Genomic DNA, 24,813 nt, shown 5'->3' on the forward strand with positions numbered 1-24,813 from the left:
TGGTCAAATCGCTGAAAGACCCCTCCTAAATTTATTGAAAACTATCATTCTGCATTGACAATAAAATCTTGATGTAAATTAAATACACCCATTCGGACTAAACGCCCTCAAGATGTATCGAATACATGCACATTTCAATACAACGTTTGCAAATTTATACCATGAAAACAAGAACAGAGATTGCTAATCTGGAGAGCGCCATTAACGTGTTTTTAATGTGTTAACATAACTTTTTCTAACTGATAAATGACCCTATATCTAGTAGAAATAATCGATTGAGAAGGAATGTGACGGCAAAGTGTATTACCTGGACTGGACTGGACTGGATTCTTGGACTGGACTGGACTGGACTCTCACATGTTTTTTTTTTATAACATGCACTTATTTTTTATTTGATTATATGTTATCTTATTGCTTATTACAGCTGTACTTTATACTTTTTTTTATCAATAATTATTTTTAATTTATAATCTTGCCTGTCAATAGAAGTTGTATTAATGACATTCGACCTTAGAACAGATGTTTTATATCTATTTAGGTACAAATTGGAATGTCAGCATCAATTTCATTGTATAAAGCAGATAGAAGGACAGATAAATTATCCTGTAGTGTGCATTGTTATGTGTATAATACATTTATCACCTTATTTTTTATTTCTGAAATTTATTATTGTGAACTTTGTTTCACATGAAAATAAAAATACAAATATTTTTATTCCATTTAACGGCCCATTACAATCTGTAACTTAATAGATATATTAAAAAAAATAAACATGCGAGAGTCCAGTCCAGTCTATAGTCCAGTCCAGTCTATAGTCCAGTCTATAGTCCAGTCCAATCCAGTCTAGTCCAGTCCAGGTAACACACTTTGCCTGATACTTTTATGAAGTGTTTTTGACATTGTTTTCTTCAATGTTTCTTCCAGTTAACGAAAATATGTCAAAGACAACGAAAAGTTGCGCAAGTTAGTAACAAATATCCTAGTCTCGTATATTTGAGATTACTAAAATTGATTTTGTGAAACCTTTTAAAACAAAGTAATACAATAATTCTTTTTTAAAAACATATTTATGTAAACAAATACGTATACAATATTCTCAAAATCGTCCTTTACCCTGAAAGTGTTTATCTCGGGTGTCTATCGTCATAACACGCCAAATTTGTTTGATTACCTTTAAAAATCTTCTTATATGTAAATAAACAATGGATATAATCATGCAGTTTTTGTCAATATAAGAGGCGTAACATATATTTTCGATTCTGAATTGTGCGGAGTACATGGGCTCTGAGATGAAGAACAGCAATACAAGCACCGTTCCTTTGCTTTTGGTTTTTTATAGTGCATGTAGAGATTGTGTTATAAATACACAATCACTGTAATAAAAAATATGAAAAAAATGTAGGAATGTAGAATATTAGAACTTGCAAGATCCATGCTATAAGCATGAATTGTTTCGACCAATACAAGTTTGTTCGGAAGCATCTCTGTCTCGGGTACAGTTCAAGCAAACAGAAGCAGTTTCAGTTACCATGCATTTGTTATGGTGTTTATTTCGTATCACTTTCTATAAGTTAAACAATTAACCATACCAGGCTGAGTACTTGTCTTGCAGTGATCTCGTCTCTAATATTTTGAGAAATATTCAAAACTGAAAAATAATGTAAATTATATAACTGGATAGCAATTCTCTTTATTCTAGCGTTTTCAGTATTTGTTGCCATGGAAATGCGCGGGAAAACGGGTTTGAATATGTTTTTACATCCATTACGATAGGAATTTGATATCTTACATATTATAAGTAACTAATTTTTTTTATGTCTTGTGAATACATAAATAGGTTCTGTATCTTATAGTTTACATCCCAAAGGCAAAATCAATTTTAGATGGATTGAAGATTTAAGAATTGATTTAATCCCTTAATTGCCTTTTTGAGAAATGTGTTGCTTGTATGTTATATTGATAGTATAATGCAAATATTAAAATGGCAACACGTTTACATGTCAGTTTTTTCAAAACTAAATGAACCATTATTGGGGTGAACGGTTAAATAATCACCTTGGAAATGAGACATGCCAATGCTTATCATTGTGACAACTGGATACTAAATATATTTGCCTTGTCATACGTGGATTCCTACAGTATGAATGTAAGGAGTAAAACTGACCACCAAAAAGGCATCCAACAGATTAAACTACTCAGTAGGGAACAAATCCTGCTTGAAAACAAAAATGACAAAAATGATGTTTTTTTGCTGTGCATCTACTGATTTTTTGTCATGGATGGATACGCCATATCCTTTATGTTTTCTATTAAAATCATTATATATTCTTTAACATGTTTAAGGTCATATTTAACCTTACTGTGCTACTGCTTCTAGTCTGATACATCGCATACAATGTTAGTTGAAATATAATATACACTTATTGACTTGTTATGAGGGTAATAGCAAGTATGTTGTCCTGAGATACCAACTATTGTTAGAGGCGAAGTGACCATTTCTAAACCTTACAACTGGCGTATTCTTATAGACGAAGGTTACCTATTTACAATGAAGTATAATTAAGATATGTGTTCAGATTTCAAGATGTTATTCATAACCTCAGACACATACAGGTGTACCAGAGGACAATATAATTACAAACATAAAATAACACATACCACATCAGTGATGAGATCAACTCCAAACATTTTACTCGTAGTCACTATGCTATCTGTTATATTTATACTAAAAGCGACGTATTTTTAGAATTCGATATTCTAATAAAGACTGCGACAAAGTATGGTTTATTTTCATTACTAAATAGAGAAGAAAACTTAAAAAGACGACGAATGACTTACCATGGCGACAACTGAATGCAATAAATGCAACAACAGCTCACCGTGATTCCGGGGCATTTAATTTAAGTGAGCTTGACCAAGATGGACGACAACATTGTGATAGGTACACATGTACTTACATTGATCAATATACATGTGTACTGCTAAAAAGATTTTTGAATAAGATTTACTACAAAACAACCATCCACAAAAGATGAAAAATGTTAAAGTCAATTATATTTTCACATCTTCACATAACAGCTTGCTTGCTAAACGTCCTAATATAAAAAAAGTAGACCATGAGATGTTAATAATGGGGAAACTAATATAACATGTATTTAAGTGTACCTAAAACTATGTGGTAAAAAATCAAACTTACAAGGTTGTCTCCTTAATATAAGAAGAATCGGCAGAATCGCTGAAATAGCAGAAATGACAACGAATACTCGCACTATCCCAACTGGTCGAATCATCTTTCCAAATCGATATCAACAACATCTGGTTTTGATCATGTATGAATTATAAGCTTTTATACACAAACTACTGTGTTAAAAAATTCATTGCATTCATATGTTAATATATGTTTGCCGTTATTATTAAGTGAACGCTTGTCACCATAATATCAATGTTATTATTTGTCTATTAAAAGCTTTTCTAAAAGAAAATTTTATACAAAATTCATCTACTCTGAATTAACACATCATTAGGTAAAGACGCGCTAGTACAAATACCCATCGGCAACACTACAGGGTAACTTTATTTGATGACCGCTAGTTGATGACCTACAATTTTCAATTTATACGCATGTTTGATTTTTCACACAGTCAGAAACTGTTATGCTATAGTTCCGTACGATTTAATTTTTGTTGTACCGTATTCTCAAAACAACGAAGCAAATAATAAACAAACAACCAAACACAATGATCAGATGCAGTAAATATCTAATATAAATCTAAGTCAAGGTTATTCTAGTTGTACCTTTTATTCATATATCCTACAGATTTCTGATTTTTTTTTGCAAGATGTTATTTCTGACCGAGACAGATCTCAAAATGAAACAGTAGTATTAAAGCTATGTATGCTCGTTCTAAAACTTTCAATGACCAAATGATAAATGATAATAGTTTAATTCGAAAGTACACCTTCACATAACTACTTTTCAAAGTCACTTTATGTGACTAAATGTGTTGTTGGAGATTGATATATTTATAGTCGGGTTTACATATTTTGCAATAAATGTAAAATATTTAAGGGTAGCCGTGCTTCATATACTGTCCCAGCTAAGGAGGGTTATGCACTCACTAACATATTGAACCGTCTATATTTCAATTCTTTTCTATTAGATGACGGTTCTCTGTCTGTTTGAGGATACAATGTTTAACATTGCATTGTTGCAATAATAAGGGAGGCCTGTAACAATTCTTGCAGCGTAACGCTTAAGTTTTCCCAAAAAGTTCAGAATTCCCGACACCACATTTACCCCATACTTCGCAACATTATACTTAAATTATGGATTTATATAGTTGAACGAGTGGGTTTATATTTGAATTAACGTAGTAGACCTTAATGTTTTGATATGACAGTTAAAATAATTAAAACACGATGGTTTCATTTACAATAACCACTTATAGTAATTTAATGTTTATAAGGTATATATTCTATTAAATTTCTTGGTTATCTGGTAGAAATAAAAAGTTTTCTGAGCGTTGGCTATTTGTAAAATATATTTGTTTTTATTAAAGACATTTCAGATATGTTATAGAATAAAACAAGTCATCAAAAATACAAATAATTTGCTACCCCAGACGCACGTTTCGTCTAAATAAGACTCTGCAGTGGCTCGGTACTTATGCATCCCGCCAATGTGTTGTTGTGCTGTGGTCATTTTTTGTATTCTTGTCTTTCATTTTTGCTTATGTGCTTTATCTATATTCAATTTTGTTTTTCTTTGTTGACATATTTGTTTGTTTTTATAGTGATTAAGATTATAACACAATGTTGACTGCTGTACCCCTATTTTTGACATTTTTACCTATTATGTCTGTTTGTTTTGTTCACACATTGTTTTCAATATAATGGAATTCATGCGACTGTCATACAAGTGAGAGGTTTAGCTAGCTATAAAACCAGGTTTAATCCACCATTTTCTACACAAGGAAATGTCTGTACCAAGTCAGGAATATAACAGTTGTTTTCCATTCGTTTGATGTGTTTGAGCTTTTGATTTTGCCATTTTAAAGGGACTTTCCGATTTGTTCGGTATTTTTATGCCCTACCTAGGGGCATTATGTTTTTCGGTCTATGCGTCCGTTCGTCCCGCTTCACGTTAAAGTCTTTGGTCAAGGTAGTTTTTGATGAAGTTGAAGTCCAATCAACTTGAAACTTAGTACACATGATCTTTCTAATTTTAATGCAAAATTACAGTTTTGACCCCAATTTCACGGTCCAGTGAACATAGAAAATGATAGTGCAAGTGGAGTCTGTGTACTATGGACACATTCTTGTTGTTATTTTACCTTTTTTTAATCATAATATAGTAGGAAGGCTAATCAAAACAAGTTTTTTGATTGATTGATTTTGGTATCTAACATATCTTTATTCTCATAAAGCCAATGCATAACATCAGTACAGAGATAACAACAACAACAACTATTTACAATATATACAAAACAAGAGAGAGAAGTTACAAAAGTCACTAGCCAGGAGGACAAAAACAAGTATTAATATCTTTTATAAATAATGAACAAAGCTTCTTCAGGACTTGTTTTCGTGTACTCGACAGAAGTTCAGAGAATTTGACTGTATTATGACGTTTTACAAAACATGAGGTTTAATACGATCGAAAAAAATACATTCGAATATATAATGATATTCGTCTCCAATTTGTCGATTGTTACATGGGAGGCAAAAACGTTTTTTTCTTGATACGTTTTGCCACCTTCCTGTTCAATTGGCAATTTGTTATTAGTCGTGTGAAATCGACAGAGAACAATAGAATCTTTAAATTCCAAAATATTAAAATATTCCTCAAATTCCCAGTTTTTCTTTAAAATTTTGTGGTTAATACCATTTGACGAATTTTGGATAAGCGAATTCCAATTCTGAAGAAACTGGTCTAACAATCTTTGCTTTATAACAGTTTTGACAAATTATTATAAAGGAAATTTTGTGTTTTCCATATGTATGATTTTTGAAATATTTTTTGAACGAACAGAATCCAGTTAGTCACTAATCCTTAGTGTTGACAGGCTAGTGATACAGTATAGATAAACTAATTAGACCACTCGGTCACCAAGGCTGGGTTCAAACTCACAACCTCAGTGTTGACAGGCTAGTGATACAGTAGATAAACTACTTAGACCACTCGTCCACAGAGGCTGGGTTCAAACTCACAACCTCAGTGTTGACAGGCTAGTGATACAGTAGATAAACTATTTAGACCACTCGGCCACCGAGGCAGGGTTCGAACTCACAACCTCAGTGTTGACAGGCTAATGATACAGAAGATAAACTACTTAGACCACTTGGCCACCAAGGCTGGGTTCAAACTCACAACTTCAGTGTTGACAGGCTAGTGATACAGTAGATAAACTATTTAGACCACTCGGCCACCGAGGCAGGGTTCGAACTCACAACCTCAGTGTTGACAGGCTAATGATACAGTAGATAAACTACTTAGACCACTCGTCCACGGAGGCTGGGTTCAAACTCACAACCTCAGTGTTGACAGGCTAGTGATACAGTAGATACATTATTTAGACTACTCGTCCATGGAGGCTGGGTTCAAACTCACAACCTCAGTGTTGACAGGCTAGTGATACAGTAGATAAATTATTTAGACTACTCGTCCACGGAGGCTGGGTTCAAACTCACAACCTCAGTGTTGACAGGCTAGTGATACAGTAGATACATTACTTAGACTACTCGTCCACGGAGGTTGGGTTCAAACTCACAACCTCAGTGTTGACAGGCTAGTGATACAGTAGATAAACTATTTAGACCACTCGGCCACCGAGGCAGGGTTTAAACTCACAACCTCAGTGTTGACAGGCTAGTGATACAGTAGATAAACTATTTAGACCACTCGGCCACCAAGGCTGGGTTCGAATTCACAACCTCAGTGTTGACAGGCTAGTGATACAGTAGATAAACTTATTACACCACACGGCCTGCGAAGCACCAAATACGAAGTTGAAAAGCATTAAGCCGAACATCCCGAAAACAAGTCTGGATTTCTGCTAAAATAATATCAGCATAAAAACGGAAACAAAATGTGAAGTCATGGCATGTGTTATAGGAATTTAAACATTCCGTGTTTTATGATGAGTTTTTATTTTGATCAATATATAAAATAGGAAGTAAACAGTGACACTACGAGTGAACAATATGTTTTAATAAAATTTAGAATGGAAACGGGGAGTGTGTCAAACAGACAACAACCCGATCAAAGAGCAAAAAACAGCCGAAGGCCACCAAGCGGTCTTCAACACATCGAGAAAATCCCACACCCGAAGGCGGGCTTCATACATGCAGCATGGTTTATAACAGGGGCCACAGATAGGGGGATAGTACTATAAAAGTTTATATTTCCTTGATCATTTTTACCAATAAATAGAGAAGGGTGATCAAACAGTTTCTAACGATATATGCGGACTTACATATGACCATCCCAAGTTTGTTAGCTCTTCTGTCGGGTTAAGAAGAACATTTCAGTATAAGTAAATATGTTTGGTGTCGGTTAAATTTATAAAATATAATTCTAACATACCTGGATTTTTGGTCAGTGTTAAAACTTTCAGAAAAATTATGATAAATCCCGTCATTACAACTATAAATCGATGTCTTTTACCAAGTCGTATCATCTTTTTCTTCACTCAGTCTGAAAAAAGATATTTTCCTACACTCAAAATTATATCCTTACTATACGCTTCGTGAAAATCGTCTTGCCATTGTACTTGCCATTATCGTATTACTTGCAGAGAAACGGTATCAACTTACACTTTGATAAAATAAACCGAACAAATGTATAGAAACGTAATGATTGTTAAATTTATAGGGTCAAAATCAAATGTCATGGATAATTTAAACAGAATATGAAATTCTTCAGGAAATCTTAAGTTTGCATGTACACACGCTATATAGGTTATACCACAGTCCAATAAAAGGATGTCGTAACCAATACTTTTCATCTATCATTGCCGTCGTATTTATTTACCCTTACGAAATAGAGATATTATAAAATAAAAGTCCATTAAAACCTCATGCCATAGAATTGTAGTTTTACTGTTTGTGAAGTCTGACGCTGTTTTATTTAGTTAACATAATCGTATTGTTACAGTAATTTAATCAAAGCATCATGGACGTTGTGATCCAGCCAATTTCGTAGCTAGTCTGACATTTTTTCTGACCCTTCTTTCAATATTTCTTTTGTTATTTTCATTTCCATAATCTCACTGTAAAATTTCTATTCTATTGCCCAAAGATGGAGAATTTTGCAATATTGATGCAAATTATTTTGGTATTTCAATTGAAGACACTGTCAGATTTTTTAACATCTTCCTTTTTTAGAAACATTTGAAATTCAATGATTTTGACAGGAATATTAAAGGAAATCTTCAAACATGTAGCATATTTTTTATATGCCATTAATAATAATTGGCTTAATAATTTCCTAAAGACGCATTAAAAATGCACTTTCTCAACAACAACAAAAATGAATAACTATTTTTTTTTTTATCTAAATTGGTGTTCATTCTCCATCAAGGAAAAAATACATTTCCTGTATTCAAATATACATGTACAAAAACCTAATGCTGAATTAAATTCCAATTAATATTAAATAGCAATATAATAGGGAATATACAAATAAATTTATTGCAGAAAATGCTCAGGTAAGAGTTATGCAAATGTGTTTATTGTTTCAACAAATTACTGATAACTGTAACTTAAATAGACCTTAATTATTAACTTATGTCAGATGATTATGACACTGATTCTACAAGTGAAATAAAATCTGATTGCATTTTTTATACACTATATTTTGTTTTTTGTCTTTTCTTTGAAAAGAAACCCACATCTTATTAATCAGTCAGCTTTGACACAAAATTAACAGAATAATTTTATGTAGTGTTGATCAAAAATAAATAAAAGGTACATTATTGAGGTCAAGATTTTGTATATTCAGTTATATGTGTAATAAATTGAATACACAAATTCTTGAACTCAATACCAGTATGATTATCAATTGTCATGATTTATTAACTGTGGTCAATTACAACTGCAGTTGAGTGGAGTTGAATCCAATTAATACTTACACCTTTGAGTGTAATTGTTTGAAAATAGTGACAGTTGTCTATCATACTGGTATTGTATCAATACTCTTAGTTGTCTAATGAAAGAATGGGAATAATAACATTTCAAAAAGTGTGGGAATCAACTCTGATATCAATACACATCTTGAACCAAATTTTATTCAATGGCTTACAGGAACATAAGATACTGATAAAACACTTTCATTATTCTTATCAACTGCTAAAATTACACACCATTATTTCATGATATGTCTTCAACTTAGAATTTTACACCATCTCCAAATCCGGAGTGATCACATAGATCCAGCATGGCTGAATCAAAAATGTTAACATTTTAATGAGGTAGTTAAATTTCCCCTGAATTTATTACACACCAGGACAATTTCGAAAAGGTGTTTCAATCGTATGATAACCACCCATTGTTATTACATTAAGGTGGTTTATTTCTGAACAGGTCTCCAAATGATATATGCCCGAATATAGCCGCAATTACGACAAGTTTTGAGGATTTATCAAAAAAATTTATCAGATGGACATTGTTATCCAAACCAAAGTTTTGTTGGAAGTTAAGCTATATATTGTCTGACTCGGACTTCATTTAAACTGAGTTTTACTGTGCGTATTGCTGTGTGTTTGTTTATTCTACAATAGCAAGAGGTATAGGGGGAGTGTTGAGATCTCACAAAACATGTTTAACCCCGCCGCATTTTTGCGCCTGTCCCAAGTCAAGAGCCTCTGGCCTTTGTTAGTCTTGTATGGTTTTTAATTTTAGTTAATTTATATATTTTGGAGTTTAGTGTGACATCTATTTTACTGAACTAGTACACATTTTTATTTATAGGGGCCGGCAGAGGCCCGCCTCCGGTGCGGGATTTTCTCGCTGTGTTGAAGACCCATTGGTGGCCATCGGCTGTTTTCTGCTCTTTGTTCGGGTTGTTGTCTCTTTGACAAATTCCCTATTTCCATTCTCAATTTTATCTTTCGGGTAGAAATTAATTCATTTTGGTTAACGACGTCCTTGAATGCAAAATTTTACAAAAAAAAAACATTTAAAACTTGCAAATTAGTATTATTATGACTTAAACAGCACGATGTAGCACTGAATAGACTTATATAGAAATTATGGAAACATGAAAATATAGATTCTTTCCAATTCAATTTCCAATAGAATTTGACAACTTTCAGATTTTGACCTCGTGATCCAAACAAATACACGGGAAAATGTATCGACCTCTTTTAAACGCAAATCTTGTTGTTTGCCGATCACAAGTATTTGTTTAAGTTATAAAACTCTTAATTCTTTCAAAATTTAATTTATTGTAATTTTAAATGAACAGAGTGATAATAAAAATAAAAATAAAATTGAGAATGTCTTCCCAAGCACCTTGATTACTTAGGAATTGCAATAAATAATGTCAATTTATGCCATTGTGGTAGTGGGATATCTAGAATTTTCAAATAGGACACCATATATCTAAATTAAAATATTATTGCACGAGCAATCTACTATTATTAATATTCTAAGAACATCTGGTTAATTTGAAAAAAGGTCTCTTACGGTGTATAAATAAATAGTTGAAACGTTATAAGGTTCTTTGTTATTTATTACTACAGTATATAAAAGTAAACTCACTTATGGAGCGAGTTCAATGGTTACATGGAACTTAGCATAAATACAAATAACAAAGCTACATCGGCCAGAGCCGTTGTCAGTAAAGTACGTAATCTTGTCAAGAAAACTATAAAGCCGAATCTTGAAATATAATATCAATATATATGGGTTTAAACACACTTCAAATACGTATTTATGCACAGCTCAGTGTCCAAGGTAAATTTATCCGACAAGTACAAAAGAAAACTCAACTCTGTTTATGTACGAGTAGCTCATTGTTGAAGACCGTAAGGTGACCTATAGTTGCTAACTTCTATGTCATTTGATCTCTGGTGGAAAGCTCTAATTGGCAATCATACCATGTCTTGTTATTTTTATATTAACCGCATTTACAGTAATTAGTAAGCAATCAAAACAGAAGTTCAACTTCACCAAGGATTTGTAGTAAGACTGTAGTAAGACTATACTAATCCTTTATTTCACCCACCGTGAATATGTATAGTAAGACTATACAAATCCTTGATTTCACCCATCGTGAATATGTATGAGTAAAATTACTCAATACGTAAAGGATAAAAAGCCTTTTAGTAAAAATTATTTGAAAGAGTGAAATAAATAAACTAAGTTTTCATATGAATTACAATTTCCAAAGAACATACCTATATATATAATCTGTATAAACTACACAATCACTCTGTAATAATAACCTGACGACGTGCTTACACCCCGCCGTGTTCAATATAGTGGGAAAATGCAAGCCTCTACAACCGATATTTTATGAGGTATAAAAAATGTGATGCATGTAATACCAGCGGATTTTACACGTATACTTTTTGATGTGACGTAGAGATCTGTACAATAAAAATAAATATTTCCTACACTCGCATGCATCATTATATAAACCATGGTGTCGTTAAATGTAAGTGGATATCCTGCATTTCTATCTAAAATATCATTTTGCTCAAATATCACGACTTCTATATTGCATAAACCATATTATCATGGAATAAATTGGATATACCTTTCGGACTAACGCCTGCATGAGTATATCTCATATGTCTATTATTCTCTAATCTTTCTCTCGTAAATATACGCATATATTATTGTACATGTACCAACAAAACATATGTAGATTAAATATAGCTTGTGACAAAATCAAAGAATTCTTCATGTGTTACGATATTTGTACAGATATTCTTGACTTTCAAATACTTTGCTTTGGGCGTTCCTGATGAAAAGAATCCATCTGAACGTTGGACGCATACAATTTATAAAGTGTTATTTTCATTTTTTACAAGAACGAATATTATACACTTTGATGATCCGGGGCCATGTCCACGAAGCTGTCTTAAGACTAGGAAGTGTCTTAGGATGGTTGAGGACACGTCTTAGTCCTAAGTCAGGTTAACGAAAGTCTCCTTAGATAAGATATGTCCTAAATTTGGTCCTAAAATTAGGATATTTATATAGGTGTCTTATGAGGTCGCAGGATAGTCCTAAAAGATACGATGTCCTAAGTCGAAATTAAAACAACAAATATGGCCTTCAATCAGTATTTGAAGAATTTAACTTTGTGTAGATACTATCCCATGCCTTCTCCAGAATATTATTCGTCGCCACATTTGATAGCTTACTGAAATATCCCCTATGCTTATTTACTTCGGCAAGCAGAATTTAATAATAATAATAATAATTTTCTTTATTTCAACAGGATAACATATTTAGTCGAAAGACAAGTTTACAATAAGGTCATGCATTATATATACACATACAGGGGCGTAGCTGCCCTAAAATAAAGTGCAAGCAAAAGTCTTGTATCGCCGAGCGGAGCGAGGCGAAAAATATTTGGGGACCTTTTTATGCAGAAAATGATCATTTTTCGGTCATTTTCCAGGTATGCCATGCTTATGAAATTCACATTACTCCTTATTAACATGGTTGTTTTCAAATATAAAATAAATTTTATAAAACGGGAAGATCAGTCGACAAGTCAACCGAAGCGTTTATCAATAGAAGGGCAATCAATGGACACATGACCAACCCGGGATCAGATAAGACACAAAAGAACAAACAAAAACATTCAATATTGAAAACTAAATACAGATAAAAAACACGAACCCCGAAAAAAAATGTGGCGACCTCCAGTGCTCCGGAAGGGTAAGCAGGTCCTGCTTCTTGCAAGACACCCGACCGTAGCGTTTCTCACTAAGGTCATTTTCGAATCAAAGGAGCCTGAGGTTTCTACGACAACGGTAGAAGGTCACTTGGGACACAGATACCCAAGGTGAATTAATAGTCTTTTGGACGAACGGACAATGGGAATACGAAATCAAACGGCGACTTTTAAATCTTGACTTATAAGTGAGGGATATAAATCTTAGATGTTTTCAAGGTTATTGTATTGAGCCTGTATTATTAAATGTTAATACTCATGTAAGACTTAAAGTAAAGTTAATATCCAAAGTCCATATATCTATTTTTTGCCAAGGCAAAAGATCGCAGAACTCTCTCGGTGTCGATATTCATTTCTCTGTGAACATGTATGAGCGCCAACGAAGATAGTCTGTCCTATACCATGGTTGAACGGAGATAAGTTTTCAGTCGCCGTAATGCACTAAATGACCGTTCAGTAGTTGATGTAGTTACTGGCATTGTAACTAAGATTGACACGATTGCAAACTATTGAAGGATATAGTTTCTTTTTAGTCACTGCTAGAGACGACATCAGAGATTTGGCCTACTCTATAACATCTGGACCCGACCAGCGTCTCTGCCATCTCTTTACCTCAGAGTTGAAGGTTTCTTGATTGTCCGTCAAGTCGTGTCTAAATGTTTCGTATATTTTGTCTATACACTCTGCTGTCAAAGATTTCAAACGTGCAGGTATTTAATTGAAATTAAGGTTCTGGCCTTGAAAACGATCAGAACTATCCAGTAAACGTCCTGTGAGTTCTTCAATGAAATAGTCAACAAAGGAGAAATACAAGGCTCGCTTCCAATATTGACTTGGAGTGTCAGCTGGATAGTTAGCCCGGTTGACCTGTCTTCCTACTCATTCGTAATTTAATTTCAGAATTATTTTTTTTTGTGAAAAAAATGTGCAAGCAAATGATTTTTTGCGTAAAGGCAGCTACGCGCCTGACATATTACAGCATAAAGTATAAAATTCAATAATAAAAATACTAATAGAAATATTAACTATTTATACTTTTATTAGAATTAAACAAAATTGTCTTCTATATATGTTTTTTTGAAAGTTTCAATTGTGTTACATTGTTTTAAATTTGTAGACAAATTGTTCCATAAAATACTTCCAGATATCAACAGATACGTTTATCGTATTTAATTTTATATTTTAACAAAAAGCTACAGTTTTTTGTCTGGCTGTTCTAGAACTAATGTACACATCTAAATACATTGAGACATTTCCCTGCATTAGTCATTTTGATGAAGTACTTTAAGAACTGAAATTGCTTTTCTATATACAAAATAATCTGAAATGGGCATCCATCGCAGCTCTCCAAAAGTATGTTTGACGATGTCATACATGTATAATATTAATTATTACGCTCATTTAAAATAATTCGTGCTACCCTTTTTTGAAGCTTAGAAATCCTATCAATATTAGCAACATTTTTGCACCTGACCAAATGGTACAACAATAATTGAAATGTGGAAAATATTTGAACTTCGGTTTCAGACAAAAATGGACTTTTTTTCTTACTAAGGCTTCAAAAAGTAGCCCTTCCCTGACAAAAAATAGTGCTTTTGATGTCATTGTTTACCTAAAGTAACAAACAAATTTGCAGAAATGACACATTTGGTGAAAGAGAAATATATATAGACCATTTTGAGTCAAAATCTATTTGTCCATGATTTTGCATTAAAAATTGAGGATATATACGCTCCATAGTATAAAGTAAAATAACAAAAATACCGAACTCCAAGGAAAATTCAAAACGGAAAGTCCTTTATCAAATGGCAAAATCAAAAGCTCAAACACATCAAACGCATGGAAATCAACTGTCATATGTAGAAATGGTGAATTAAACCTGGTTTTATAGCTAGTCAAACCTCTCACTTGTCTGACAGTCATATAGAATTCCATTATATTGACAATCATGTTTGAGCAGAACAAATAGACATAATAGGTCAAAAAGACAAAAATTGTACAGCAGTCAACATTGTGTTAAAATCTTAATCACTATAAAAACAAATAACTAACGTACTTCAACTAAGAAAACCAAAATGGCGTATAGACACTCTATAGACAAAGTACATAAGGAAAAATGAAAGACAAGAATACAAAAATGACCATAGCACAAGAACACAAGAGCGGGATGTATAAATACCTAGCCACGCCAAAAGTATATTACCAAAAATGGACTAAACAGTAAATGTTAAAAATATATAAAGACAAATAAAAAACCCATTATAACACGTAATTAAGATAGATGATAAACAACGTCAGTACCTAGAATCTACGCATCAAGACCATCATGTATTATGTGTGAAGTTGATACGGAATATTTATCAACAAGGTCTTGGTATCTTCCGATGAACTTTTTTAGAAAAAGGACGAGACGTTCTTTGACATAATCCTGGTTCATCAACTTTCTGCTCAGACACTGGTGATGTTTTATAAAGTCTAAGTAGCTCTTGAATACCAAATGAGTTGGGAAATGTATATCCCATATGCAGGTAAAGTTGGTATATTGCTACTAAGGTGGAGGACATTTATAATTTCAAAATTAAAATCGTCTCGGTTGTCATAGATTCTGGTACTGAGATGACCACTTATGTCAAATTCGAGATATAAGTCTAAAAATGAGGCGGTGGAAGCCGTGTCTGTTGTTTCTTTAAGTTCTAGTTCTGGAGAATATATTAATGGAACCCAATCGGAAAAGATTGGATTGTTAATGGAAAGAACATTATCAATATATCTGAATGTGAAATTAAATGATCTGGCTTCTCTGATCTTTTTGTTTTTGATAAGTGTCTGAAGAAACTCCGACTCGTATGAAAATAAGATGTCGGCAAGGAGAGGCGCACAGTTCGTTCCCATAGGAATGCCGACAATTTGTTGAAAAAGTCTACCTCTAAATTCAACAAATATCATGTCAATAAGAGACTCCAGCATACTGATCACGTGTTCCTCTGTGTAGCATGCTTTACCTTTTTGTTCACTATTTACAAAATATGCCGTAGTGGATCCCAAAGCAACAAATTTATAGCGTATGCTACCATTTTATATTGAAAAGCATTGTGATTATTTCTTTTAGACGATTTTTCAATTTAAAATGGGGGAATGGTAGTATTTAGGGTTGAAAAATCAAAAGTACTGATAGAATTAATTTCAGAGAAAGATCGAGATTTAAAATTATCCAGAAGTTCTTTACAGTTTTTTAGAATCCACATATGGTTAATAACACTACGCGAGTAAACAGTTTCACAGTATTTCTGAAGACTATCTTCACTGCGGACACATTTTTGTCATCTAATGGACAATTCCTTTGTAGAACATGCAGATGATCCAGCAATGTACCGTTGTTTGTACGAAATTTTGTGAGGCTTGGGTATCCAATACAAACAAGGTAAGTCCTCAGATTTGCTGTTCAATGTAATGTTCATTGAAGCCATAAAGTACTTATGATTAGCCAACATCTCATCCTTGTAAAATGATATGTTTTTGTATGTGGGATTACCTGAGTGCTCATTTATTCCTAATTCTTTTACAAGACACTCGTAGTAGTCCGATTTCATACAAAAACAATGTTATTTGAATCTTTCAGGAACAACATATTTATCGTAGAGATGTTAGACATTTCACGGCTTCTTTGTCTCTAAAAACGTTTGGTCGATCATTCACGACGTTTTATCAGATAGCTGATTGTTTTGACCCATTCTGACAAAGTGTCCAGTTCAATTTCTTCTGGTTTAGCACATTCTCTGGCGTAGTCCTCAATGAAATCCATTATTATTTTGAAGTTAAGGTTCCAACTGATGTGTTTGGGTTATAAGAGTATAGTTATTTAAGATTTCCAGAAACCCAGGGGTTATTTTTAGTAGCACTTGACTTCCGAACGGTGGTATTTCACTCCAAGGTTTAAACATTGGTTGAAAATTAGCATATAGAAAGGTGATACATGTACAATTCAGAATATACCTAGTTTCTCTGAAGTTAAACTAAAGGTAAAATATTTAGAAAGCTGTGAAAATTGAAAAAATTGGTTTGATTATATAGGGGTTTTGAATTCGTGGTCTAACACCTTCAGAGTCACTCAATTAGCTAGTTAATGTTATCCATAGTCACACTTACCTAAGACCTAAGACATTACTTTCTTCATAAAACATGGACTGATTCATTTCCAAAACAACAATCATGAAAAATTAGTACAAGAAGACTTTCCACAACTTCTTGTTCTATCGTTTAGAAAATCCCAGGATCCACATTAAATAATGCAAATACTGATCGACAAAAATCTAATGCTATACATTCAGTGACATCAATTAGGCAAATATGTAATTTGCTAAAGATAAACACCTCCGTAAAGATGAAAATGGAAACAAAGCTGATAAACTTTAAAGACCTCAACTAGGATTACAAAATCTGTATATTCAAATTTGAGAGTAGCAACTTATAGCCTATAATAAGCAATTTTCAGACTGAGAAAAAATCTATGCAGAATATTCCACAACTATTGCAACTATTAGTGTTTAAATAATTCAACCAAACATGTTACAGCACTTTGGGAAAGAGGGTTATAATTATATCCCAACTAACAATACAGAAAAAGGGAACAATTTCCTTCTTCGGGATCCAGAAACTCTTTAAGGGTGTTATTAAAAATGAACGAGAAACTTTGGAAGACACTAGAAATCAAATGACATTAATAGAATCTTAATTATGATTATAATGAACATGTCTTTGACTTCACACGTAAAAGAATTGAAGTAAAGAATGGACAAATTGCTGAGGTTACGTCTTCTTTGACCTGTATCAAGGCGAAACTTGATAGATTTCCAGGATAAAATACTCAGACTTAGGTCCCAAATGTCAACTTTCCAATACGCTAAAAGAGTTTCCCATGTATAAAAATCCGAAGTGGATAGAGACAATTTTTCAAAAAAACAGTCGATTGTGGTAGGTGTAAATATACGTAGATCTTTTTTGTGCATAAGCATAAATTCCACTGATGAAAATTCCACAGAAAGACAAACGATTGATCTTTTTAAAGCATTGATTTGTATCGCTACCCCGGCGACAATTTTTTTGGGAAAAAATCCTAAAAATGGACAATTATAATTCATCGAAAAGGGAAAGTCGAGCACACCGTTTCATGTTCTGGCGTGTTTGAGTTGACTATTTTGTCTTAAAAACGTATAAAGCAAAAATATTTGGTACATCATCTCGCTTCAGATTCTATTATTTTTTATATATTTAGGCTGCAGATTGATATAATAACATTAAGAACTCACAGTACTAATAAATGAATAACAAATTTTTACTGAAAACCCTTGACGACAGACTATACAAGTGGATCTTAAAAATGCATAACCTCCAATAAATGGATTGTGTGTATTACATAGGGTAATTCGTCTTCAACCTCTGAAAATTTTTAGTGTACCCTTCCACGAAATATTGGTGGCGTAATGGGGAGATAATTTTGACGAAGGAGAATGCTGACTGTATGGTATCTTCAGCAGTATCTAAATGGTTACAATGTAAACGCATAATCTTATTTATAACACCAAGAAGCGTCAGTGTGGCATTTGTTACCAGTGGTCAGATTATTAAGTATTAAAGACATCGCATTCTCCTCTGATTATTCAGCAAAACGACCTCTAGCTTTTCTGAGGAATCATCAGATAATCAAAACGTTAAAGAACAACTGGATAGGCGCACAAAACAACGCACACTTTGTGAACCGGATGGTCTAGTCGAGCAGATCTAGATTTTATGTTTACTTTTCTTAATGGACTTTCTGTTGTATGAATCAGATCATGATTTGAGATTTTGAAGTATGACAGAGACGATAAAGCAGCTCAATATAGAGACGCAATTTTGAAATTCAATTTTATGATAGCATTGGCGGTAGCTGAACATCTCATGAGTGTTACAGTTAAGTTCACAAATCATTTTTAAAAAACTTGATATTTACTTGTAAGAAGCTGTGCAGAAAGCTCAAATAGTAGTTCGAATGTAAGATAGTGCAATAAATGCATGGACAGCCCTTTTTGAAAAAAGCAGTAAAAGTTGGCGATAAAGCCTGGATACCTCAAAGCATTCACAGGCGTGCTTGACGTCAGATACACCGAATGAATCATTCAATTTATGTTCCTTTCGAACAGTAGATTCGGTGATGAGTATCTTATTCCTTGAAAGCTCCAAACCTTAACTCAGACTAACAACTCAATCTTCGAAACCAACTTTCCGTGCAGATTTTTGGTAAAGACAAGCCGTTTTTGATGATGTTGCATGATGGAAAATAAGATGGAACATGGTAGACGGCTAGAGACCATAGAAACTATATATTAGAGACCAAATGCAACGAATAAGGATTTATATCCGAACATTTATTACTTCTATTTTAACAGTTCTGCTTACAATGCCTGTCTCTTTGGCGTCTAGTGAGCGCTCATTCAGTACAATGCGTTATATCAAAAGCTATTTAAGAGCTACTATGAGAGACGAAAGGCTATCTTACATATCAATTTTGTACATTCACAGAACAAGACGCGTAAATTACTTTATTACTTTTACATTTTAATGATTCATTTTATGTTTTTAAATTGGCCTAATTCGCATATTATGTAAATGTTGAAAATCATTTTTGAACATTCATCCATCAGTCTTTAATATTCTGTGAAAATTTACTGGTAATTTATTATGTCAAAAAAACCCATCTTTTCATTAAAATGTTTTTATGGAATGTAAGGGTTCGTTAATTTAAAATATATTGTTAAAACGCATGATCCTCTTGTATTCATATTGAAATATATAGGATCTTCCTTCAGTGGAAACACATACAAGTTCTGCCATAAATACGATAAATCAACAGTTTTATTTAAACATGTAAAAGTCAAATTGTTAAAATCTTGAATAATACTTACCCTAATCATCAATGAGTTTAACTTCTAAAGTATTATTTTGATTTCATCAAATTTCTGTATTATTGTTAGTTGTTGGCTTGTACCAAACGAATGATTACCATTACATTCTAGATTGCAGTGAAAGAGATGAAAAACGTTTTTATTTTGACTGTTGAGATATAAATGCTAGAGTATCTCAAATACAGCCGACTACATTCATAACTATTCCAATAAGCACTGATTATATTATACGCCCAGAACTAATGATATATGTCAGATTCCATGGGAAAGGACTTATTAGACTTATGTACAAATGTATAAGTATTCAAATAAGAATTCTGAATGGCTAAGTGCTGGGTGATATGTTTGGTAACTATACATGTCTTACACCGTTCATATGCTTGTTCTGCAGAAATTATACTGAACCAATACTGTATTTTAAATTTTCAGATGTTTTACTTTCCTTTTCAGATAATAGTTGTAAAATAGATGGATAATAACTAGCTACAGACGAGTAAGAAAGTGTAAGACAACATTAAACATCCAATATAACCTGATCTTATATGGGTTGATTAATAAGGTACTCACTGTCTAATGGTACTGGGATCTGTTGACATCCAAAATCGTCTATAAGAGTTCCATACAAATGTAGTTAGACAAAACAAGACTCACAAATCTTCACTGAAGACACACGCAAAGAGTTAAGTAATAGTATTCCTCAGCTGCACCCCGGCCTTAAAAGAAAAAAGGATACATGTATATAGTAAGAATCATAAAAAGTACAAAAGAAGTCCTAGAACTCAAAAAGATGAGAACAAATCTATTTAATAATGGTAAACTATATGAAAAGTATTCAAAAAAAAACCCAAACTTTTCAAAGATCTTTTTTATTTAACAAACTCGAGACAACATAAGGCAAGGTAACACACATATCGCAATAAAATCTTAGCTACATCAATTAGAAAACGTTAAACGCAGTAAACTCAAAATTACACTGGAACCTTATAAATGACTTTTGAACATTGGTTCAACATTTCTGTTGCCTTAATTTAATCAATTAAAAAAAAACTACTAAAAATTGTTCTGCAATAAAGAGGCATGATATTGGCATTGCACAAGGTCATATGTTCCGCAAACATTGCTATGGAGTTTTTATACTTAATCCATTGGAGGTATATACTAACTGATATTTTAGTCTAAGAAAACATGAAAATTATGCAATTAGGTAAAATTGCAAGGGCGTTTAAGTAAGTTACTTAAGTACATTTAACTAAGTACTTTAATTTAATTTGATTTAAATAAGCCAGGAGTCTGTAAATCAGTGGTTGTCGTTTGTTGCTGTATATTATATTTGTTTTTCGTTCGTTATTTTGTACATAAATGAGGCCGTGAGTTTTCTCGTTTAAATTGTTTTACATTTGTTATTTCGGGGCCTCTTATAGATGACTATGCGGTATGGGGTTTGCTCATTGTTGAAGGCCGTACGGTGATCTACAGTTGTTAACTTATATGTCACTTGGTCTCTGGTGGAGAGTTGTCCCATTGGCAATTATACCACATCTTCTTATTTTTATACTTTGGTCATTTTGTCAGCGTTTTTTTTTGTAGTCAAAATCGTACTTTCCAGTGTGTGCTAATCATATACTAATAATAACCAAAATGGGCAATAAAAGAATGAATTTTGAAGAAAAGAATCCCCGTGGACAAACAATTAAAAAAACTTGACAATGACCGATAAAGTTCTTGTAGCGGCAATAAGATATATATATAGGGAACGGGAAAATCTTTTATTTTATGTGTCCTTTTATAGTATTTATATGTTATCTCGTGTGCATGTCTGTTCTTGTTAAATATTTCATTTTTATATTTAGCCGATGGGGCGTCGTCGTCGTCGTCCGAAGACACATTAGTTTTCGCACTCTAACTTTAGTTTAAGTGAATGGATCTCAATGAAATTTTACATAAGGTTCAATACCACAAAAGGAAGGTGGGGATTGATTTCAGGGGTTATGGTACCAACAGTTAAGGAATTAGGGGCCAAAAAGGGGCCAAAAATAAGCGTTTTTGTAACTTCCAGACATAACTTGTGTGTAAGTGTATGGATCTCTCTGACATTGTACCATAAGGTTCCATATCACAAAGGGAATGCTGGGATTGATTTTGGGGGTAATTGTCTCCAAATTTTAGGAATTAGTGGCCAAAAAGGGGCAAAAAACAAGCATTTTTCTAGTTTCATGACAATAACTTGTGTGTAAGTGTATGGATCCCTCTGACATTGTATCACAAGGTTCCATATTACAAATGGAATGCTGGGATTGATTTTGGGGGTAATTGCCTCCAAATTTTAGGAATTAGGGGCCAAAAAGGGGCAAAAAACAAGCATTTTTCTAGTTTCATGACAATAACTTGTGTGTAAGTGTATGGATCTTTATGAAATTGTACTACAAGGTTCCATATCACAAAGGGAAAACTGGAATTGAGTTTGGGGGTAATTGACCAAAAAGCTTAGGAAGAAGGGGGCAAAAAGGGGCAAAAAACAAGCATTTTTCTAGTTTCCAGACAATAACTTGTGTTCAAGTGTATGGATCTCTCTGAAATTGTACTGCAAGGTACCATACCACAAAGGAAAGTCTGGGATTGATTTTGGGGGTAATTCCCTCAAAATTTTAGGAATTAGGGGCCATAAAAGGGCAAAAAAACAAGCATTTTTCTAGTTTCAGGACAATAACTTGTGTGTAAGTGTATGGATCTTTATGAAATTGTACTGCAAGGTTCCATATCACAAAGGGATAGCTGGGTTTGAGTTTGGGGATACCGTAATTGTCCTAAACGTTTAGAAATTTGGGGCCAAAAAGGGGCCAGAAAACAAGCATTTTTCTAGTTTCATGACAATAACTTGTGTGTAAGTGTATGGATCTTTATGAAATTGTACTACAAGGTTCCATATCACAAAGGGAAAGCTGGAATTGAGTTTGGGGGTAATCGACCAAAAAGCTTAGAAAGAAGGGGCCAAAAAGGGGCCAAAAATAAGCATTTTTCTAGTTTCCAGACAATAATTTGTGTTCAAGTGTATGGATCTCTCTGAAATTGTACTGCAAGGTTCCATATCACAAAGGGAAAGCTGGGTTTGAGTTTGGGGGTAATTGCCCTAAACGTTTAGGAATTTGGGGCCAAAAAAACAAGCATTTTTCTAGTTTCCAGACAATAACTTGTGTTCAAGTGTATGGATCTCTCTGCAATTGTACTGCAAGGTACCATACCACAAAGGGAAGGCTGGGATTGAGTTTGGGGGTGATGAATCATAAGGGGGTTCAAAAAATTTGGGGGAAATTTTTTTTTCTTTTTTTTCTTTCAAATTTTCCATTTTAAATTGGTATTTTCTGATTTATATATAAAAGCAAATAATAATGATATGGTTTGAATAGGTAAATTAAAATTTTTTAAGTTCTTAGACCACTTTCATTCTGTGTCAGAAACCTATGTTGTGTCAAATATTTAATTACAATCCAAATTAAAGTGATGTATCAAGCTTGAATGCTGTGTCCATACTTGCCCCAACTGTTCAGGGTTCGACCTCTGCGGTCGTATCAAGCTGCGCCCCAGCGGAGCATTTTATTTTTCCTTGTAGTGATAATTAATTTAGATATTTAATATTTCATCAGTGTTAACAAATCGACGCACTAAATAAATATAACATCATTTGATTTTCCCAAATTCAAAGATGGAAATAACTCATCAAAGATACCAGGCTCATAAATTATACCCAAGACACGCCTTTCGTCTACAAAAGACTCGAATCAATACAATCAAATAAAATACTAAGCGAAAAGTTATCTTTAAAGAAATTAACATTGATGACAAGTTATTATCTTGATATATACACTTAATCTTTATTGTTGAGTACCTGTCGAGTTCAACAGGTATCTAAGACTTCCAGATTATTGAGTTGCTGGGTTTTTTGTTGAAAGAACATTTATACCAAATGGCATTTTATTATTTGAATGAAAATTTTGACTTTCCATTCCGCATATACAGCGCTTGAATCCCATATCAACTGCATTTGAAAATGCATCAAAAATAATAAAAACAAGAATGTGTCCATAGTACGCGGATGCCCTACTTGCATTATCATTTTCTATGTTCACTGGACCGTGAAATTGGGGCCAAAACTCTAATTTTGGCATTAAAATTAGAAAGATCATATCATAGGGAACATTTGTACTAAGTTTCAAGTTGATTGGACTTCAACTTCATCAAAAACTACCTTGACCAAAAACTTTAACCTGAAGCGCGACAGACGGACAAACGAACGGACGCACAGACCAAAAAACATTATGCCCCTCTACTATCGTAGGTGGGGCATAAAAAACGTGTAGACTTTCATACCTAAATGAAAGTTAAAATTGAGGTTATATTATCTTAAAAAATTTATCTATCCGATTTTCAACGATATGAATCCTTATACATGTTTAATGAACCATCCCATTTGAATGATATGATATCATGTAAAAAAGTGCGTTTCTTCCCTTAAAAGAAGTAATAATAACAACGAATATTAAATGTAGTGTGACCTACTTTTAAAGTCGTCTTGAAATCCTCTTGATAGTCCGAGCCTCACCGACTGATTATGGTACGTATTATGTGTCCAGATAAGACATGCGACTAAATTATCATTTAATAAGCTTGATAATATAATATTTCATCTAGGTTCCTATTGAAAAATATGAAATAAGTTGTTTATGTATATTAAATTCAGTTATATGCTCCTAGAGAGGTTAACTCATAATATTGTATATTGACGATTGAAAATTAACAAAGTAATTGGATGTATTGTTCTTTTTTGTTTACCTAAGCTAGTAAATAAAAGTATTTGCACGAATAATATTGTAACCAATTCAATATTAAATCTGAATTTTTAAATTTGTTCATTCAAATTCAATCGACCTGTTAAATTTATTAACTATTCCAAAATTATATAAA

At 33.0% G+C, this 24,813-nt stretch overlaps 1 protein-coding gene across 2 annotated transcripts in view; it reads right to left on the reverse strand.

Annotated features, from left to right (window-relative positions):
- LOC127705947 (alpha-1,3-mannosyl-glycoprotein 4-beta-N-acetylglucosaminyltransferase C-like) overlaps positions 1-24,528 on the reverse strand; it is a 31,337-nt gene extending 6,809 nt beyond the window's left edge. The window contains exons 1-4 of one of the 2 annotated variants that reach the window (XM_052210327.1): positions 24,409-24,528; positions 20,422-20,567; positions 7,586-7,696; positions 1,590-1,648 (exon numbers count right to left, since the gene is read on the reverse strand). In XM_052210327.1, the coding sequence (XP_052066287.1) occupies positions 1,590-1,648; positions 7,586-7,679 (153 nt within the window). In that variant the 5' untranslated portion in view covers positions 7,680-7,696; positions 20,422-20,567; positions 24,409-24,528. Of the gene's footprint in view, positions 1-1,589; positions 1,649-3,196; positions 3,291-7,585; positions 7,697-20,421; positions 20,568-24,408 lie in introns of those variants that run through there. The other variant, XM_052210328.1, reaches the window with a different exon arrangement.
- Between the last annotated feature and the right edge of the window lie 285 nt (positions 24,529-24,813).

Source organism: Mytilus californianus, unplaced genomic scaffold, assembly GCF_021869535.1.
Source record: "Mytilus californianus isolate M0D057914Y unplaced genomic scaffold, xbMytCali1.0.p SCAF_6, whole genome shotgun sequence".
Classification (NCBI taxonomy): domain Eukaryota; kingdom Metazoa; phylum Mollusca; class Bivalvia; order Mytilida; family Mytilidae; genus Mytilus; species Mytilus californianus.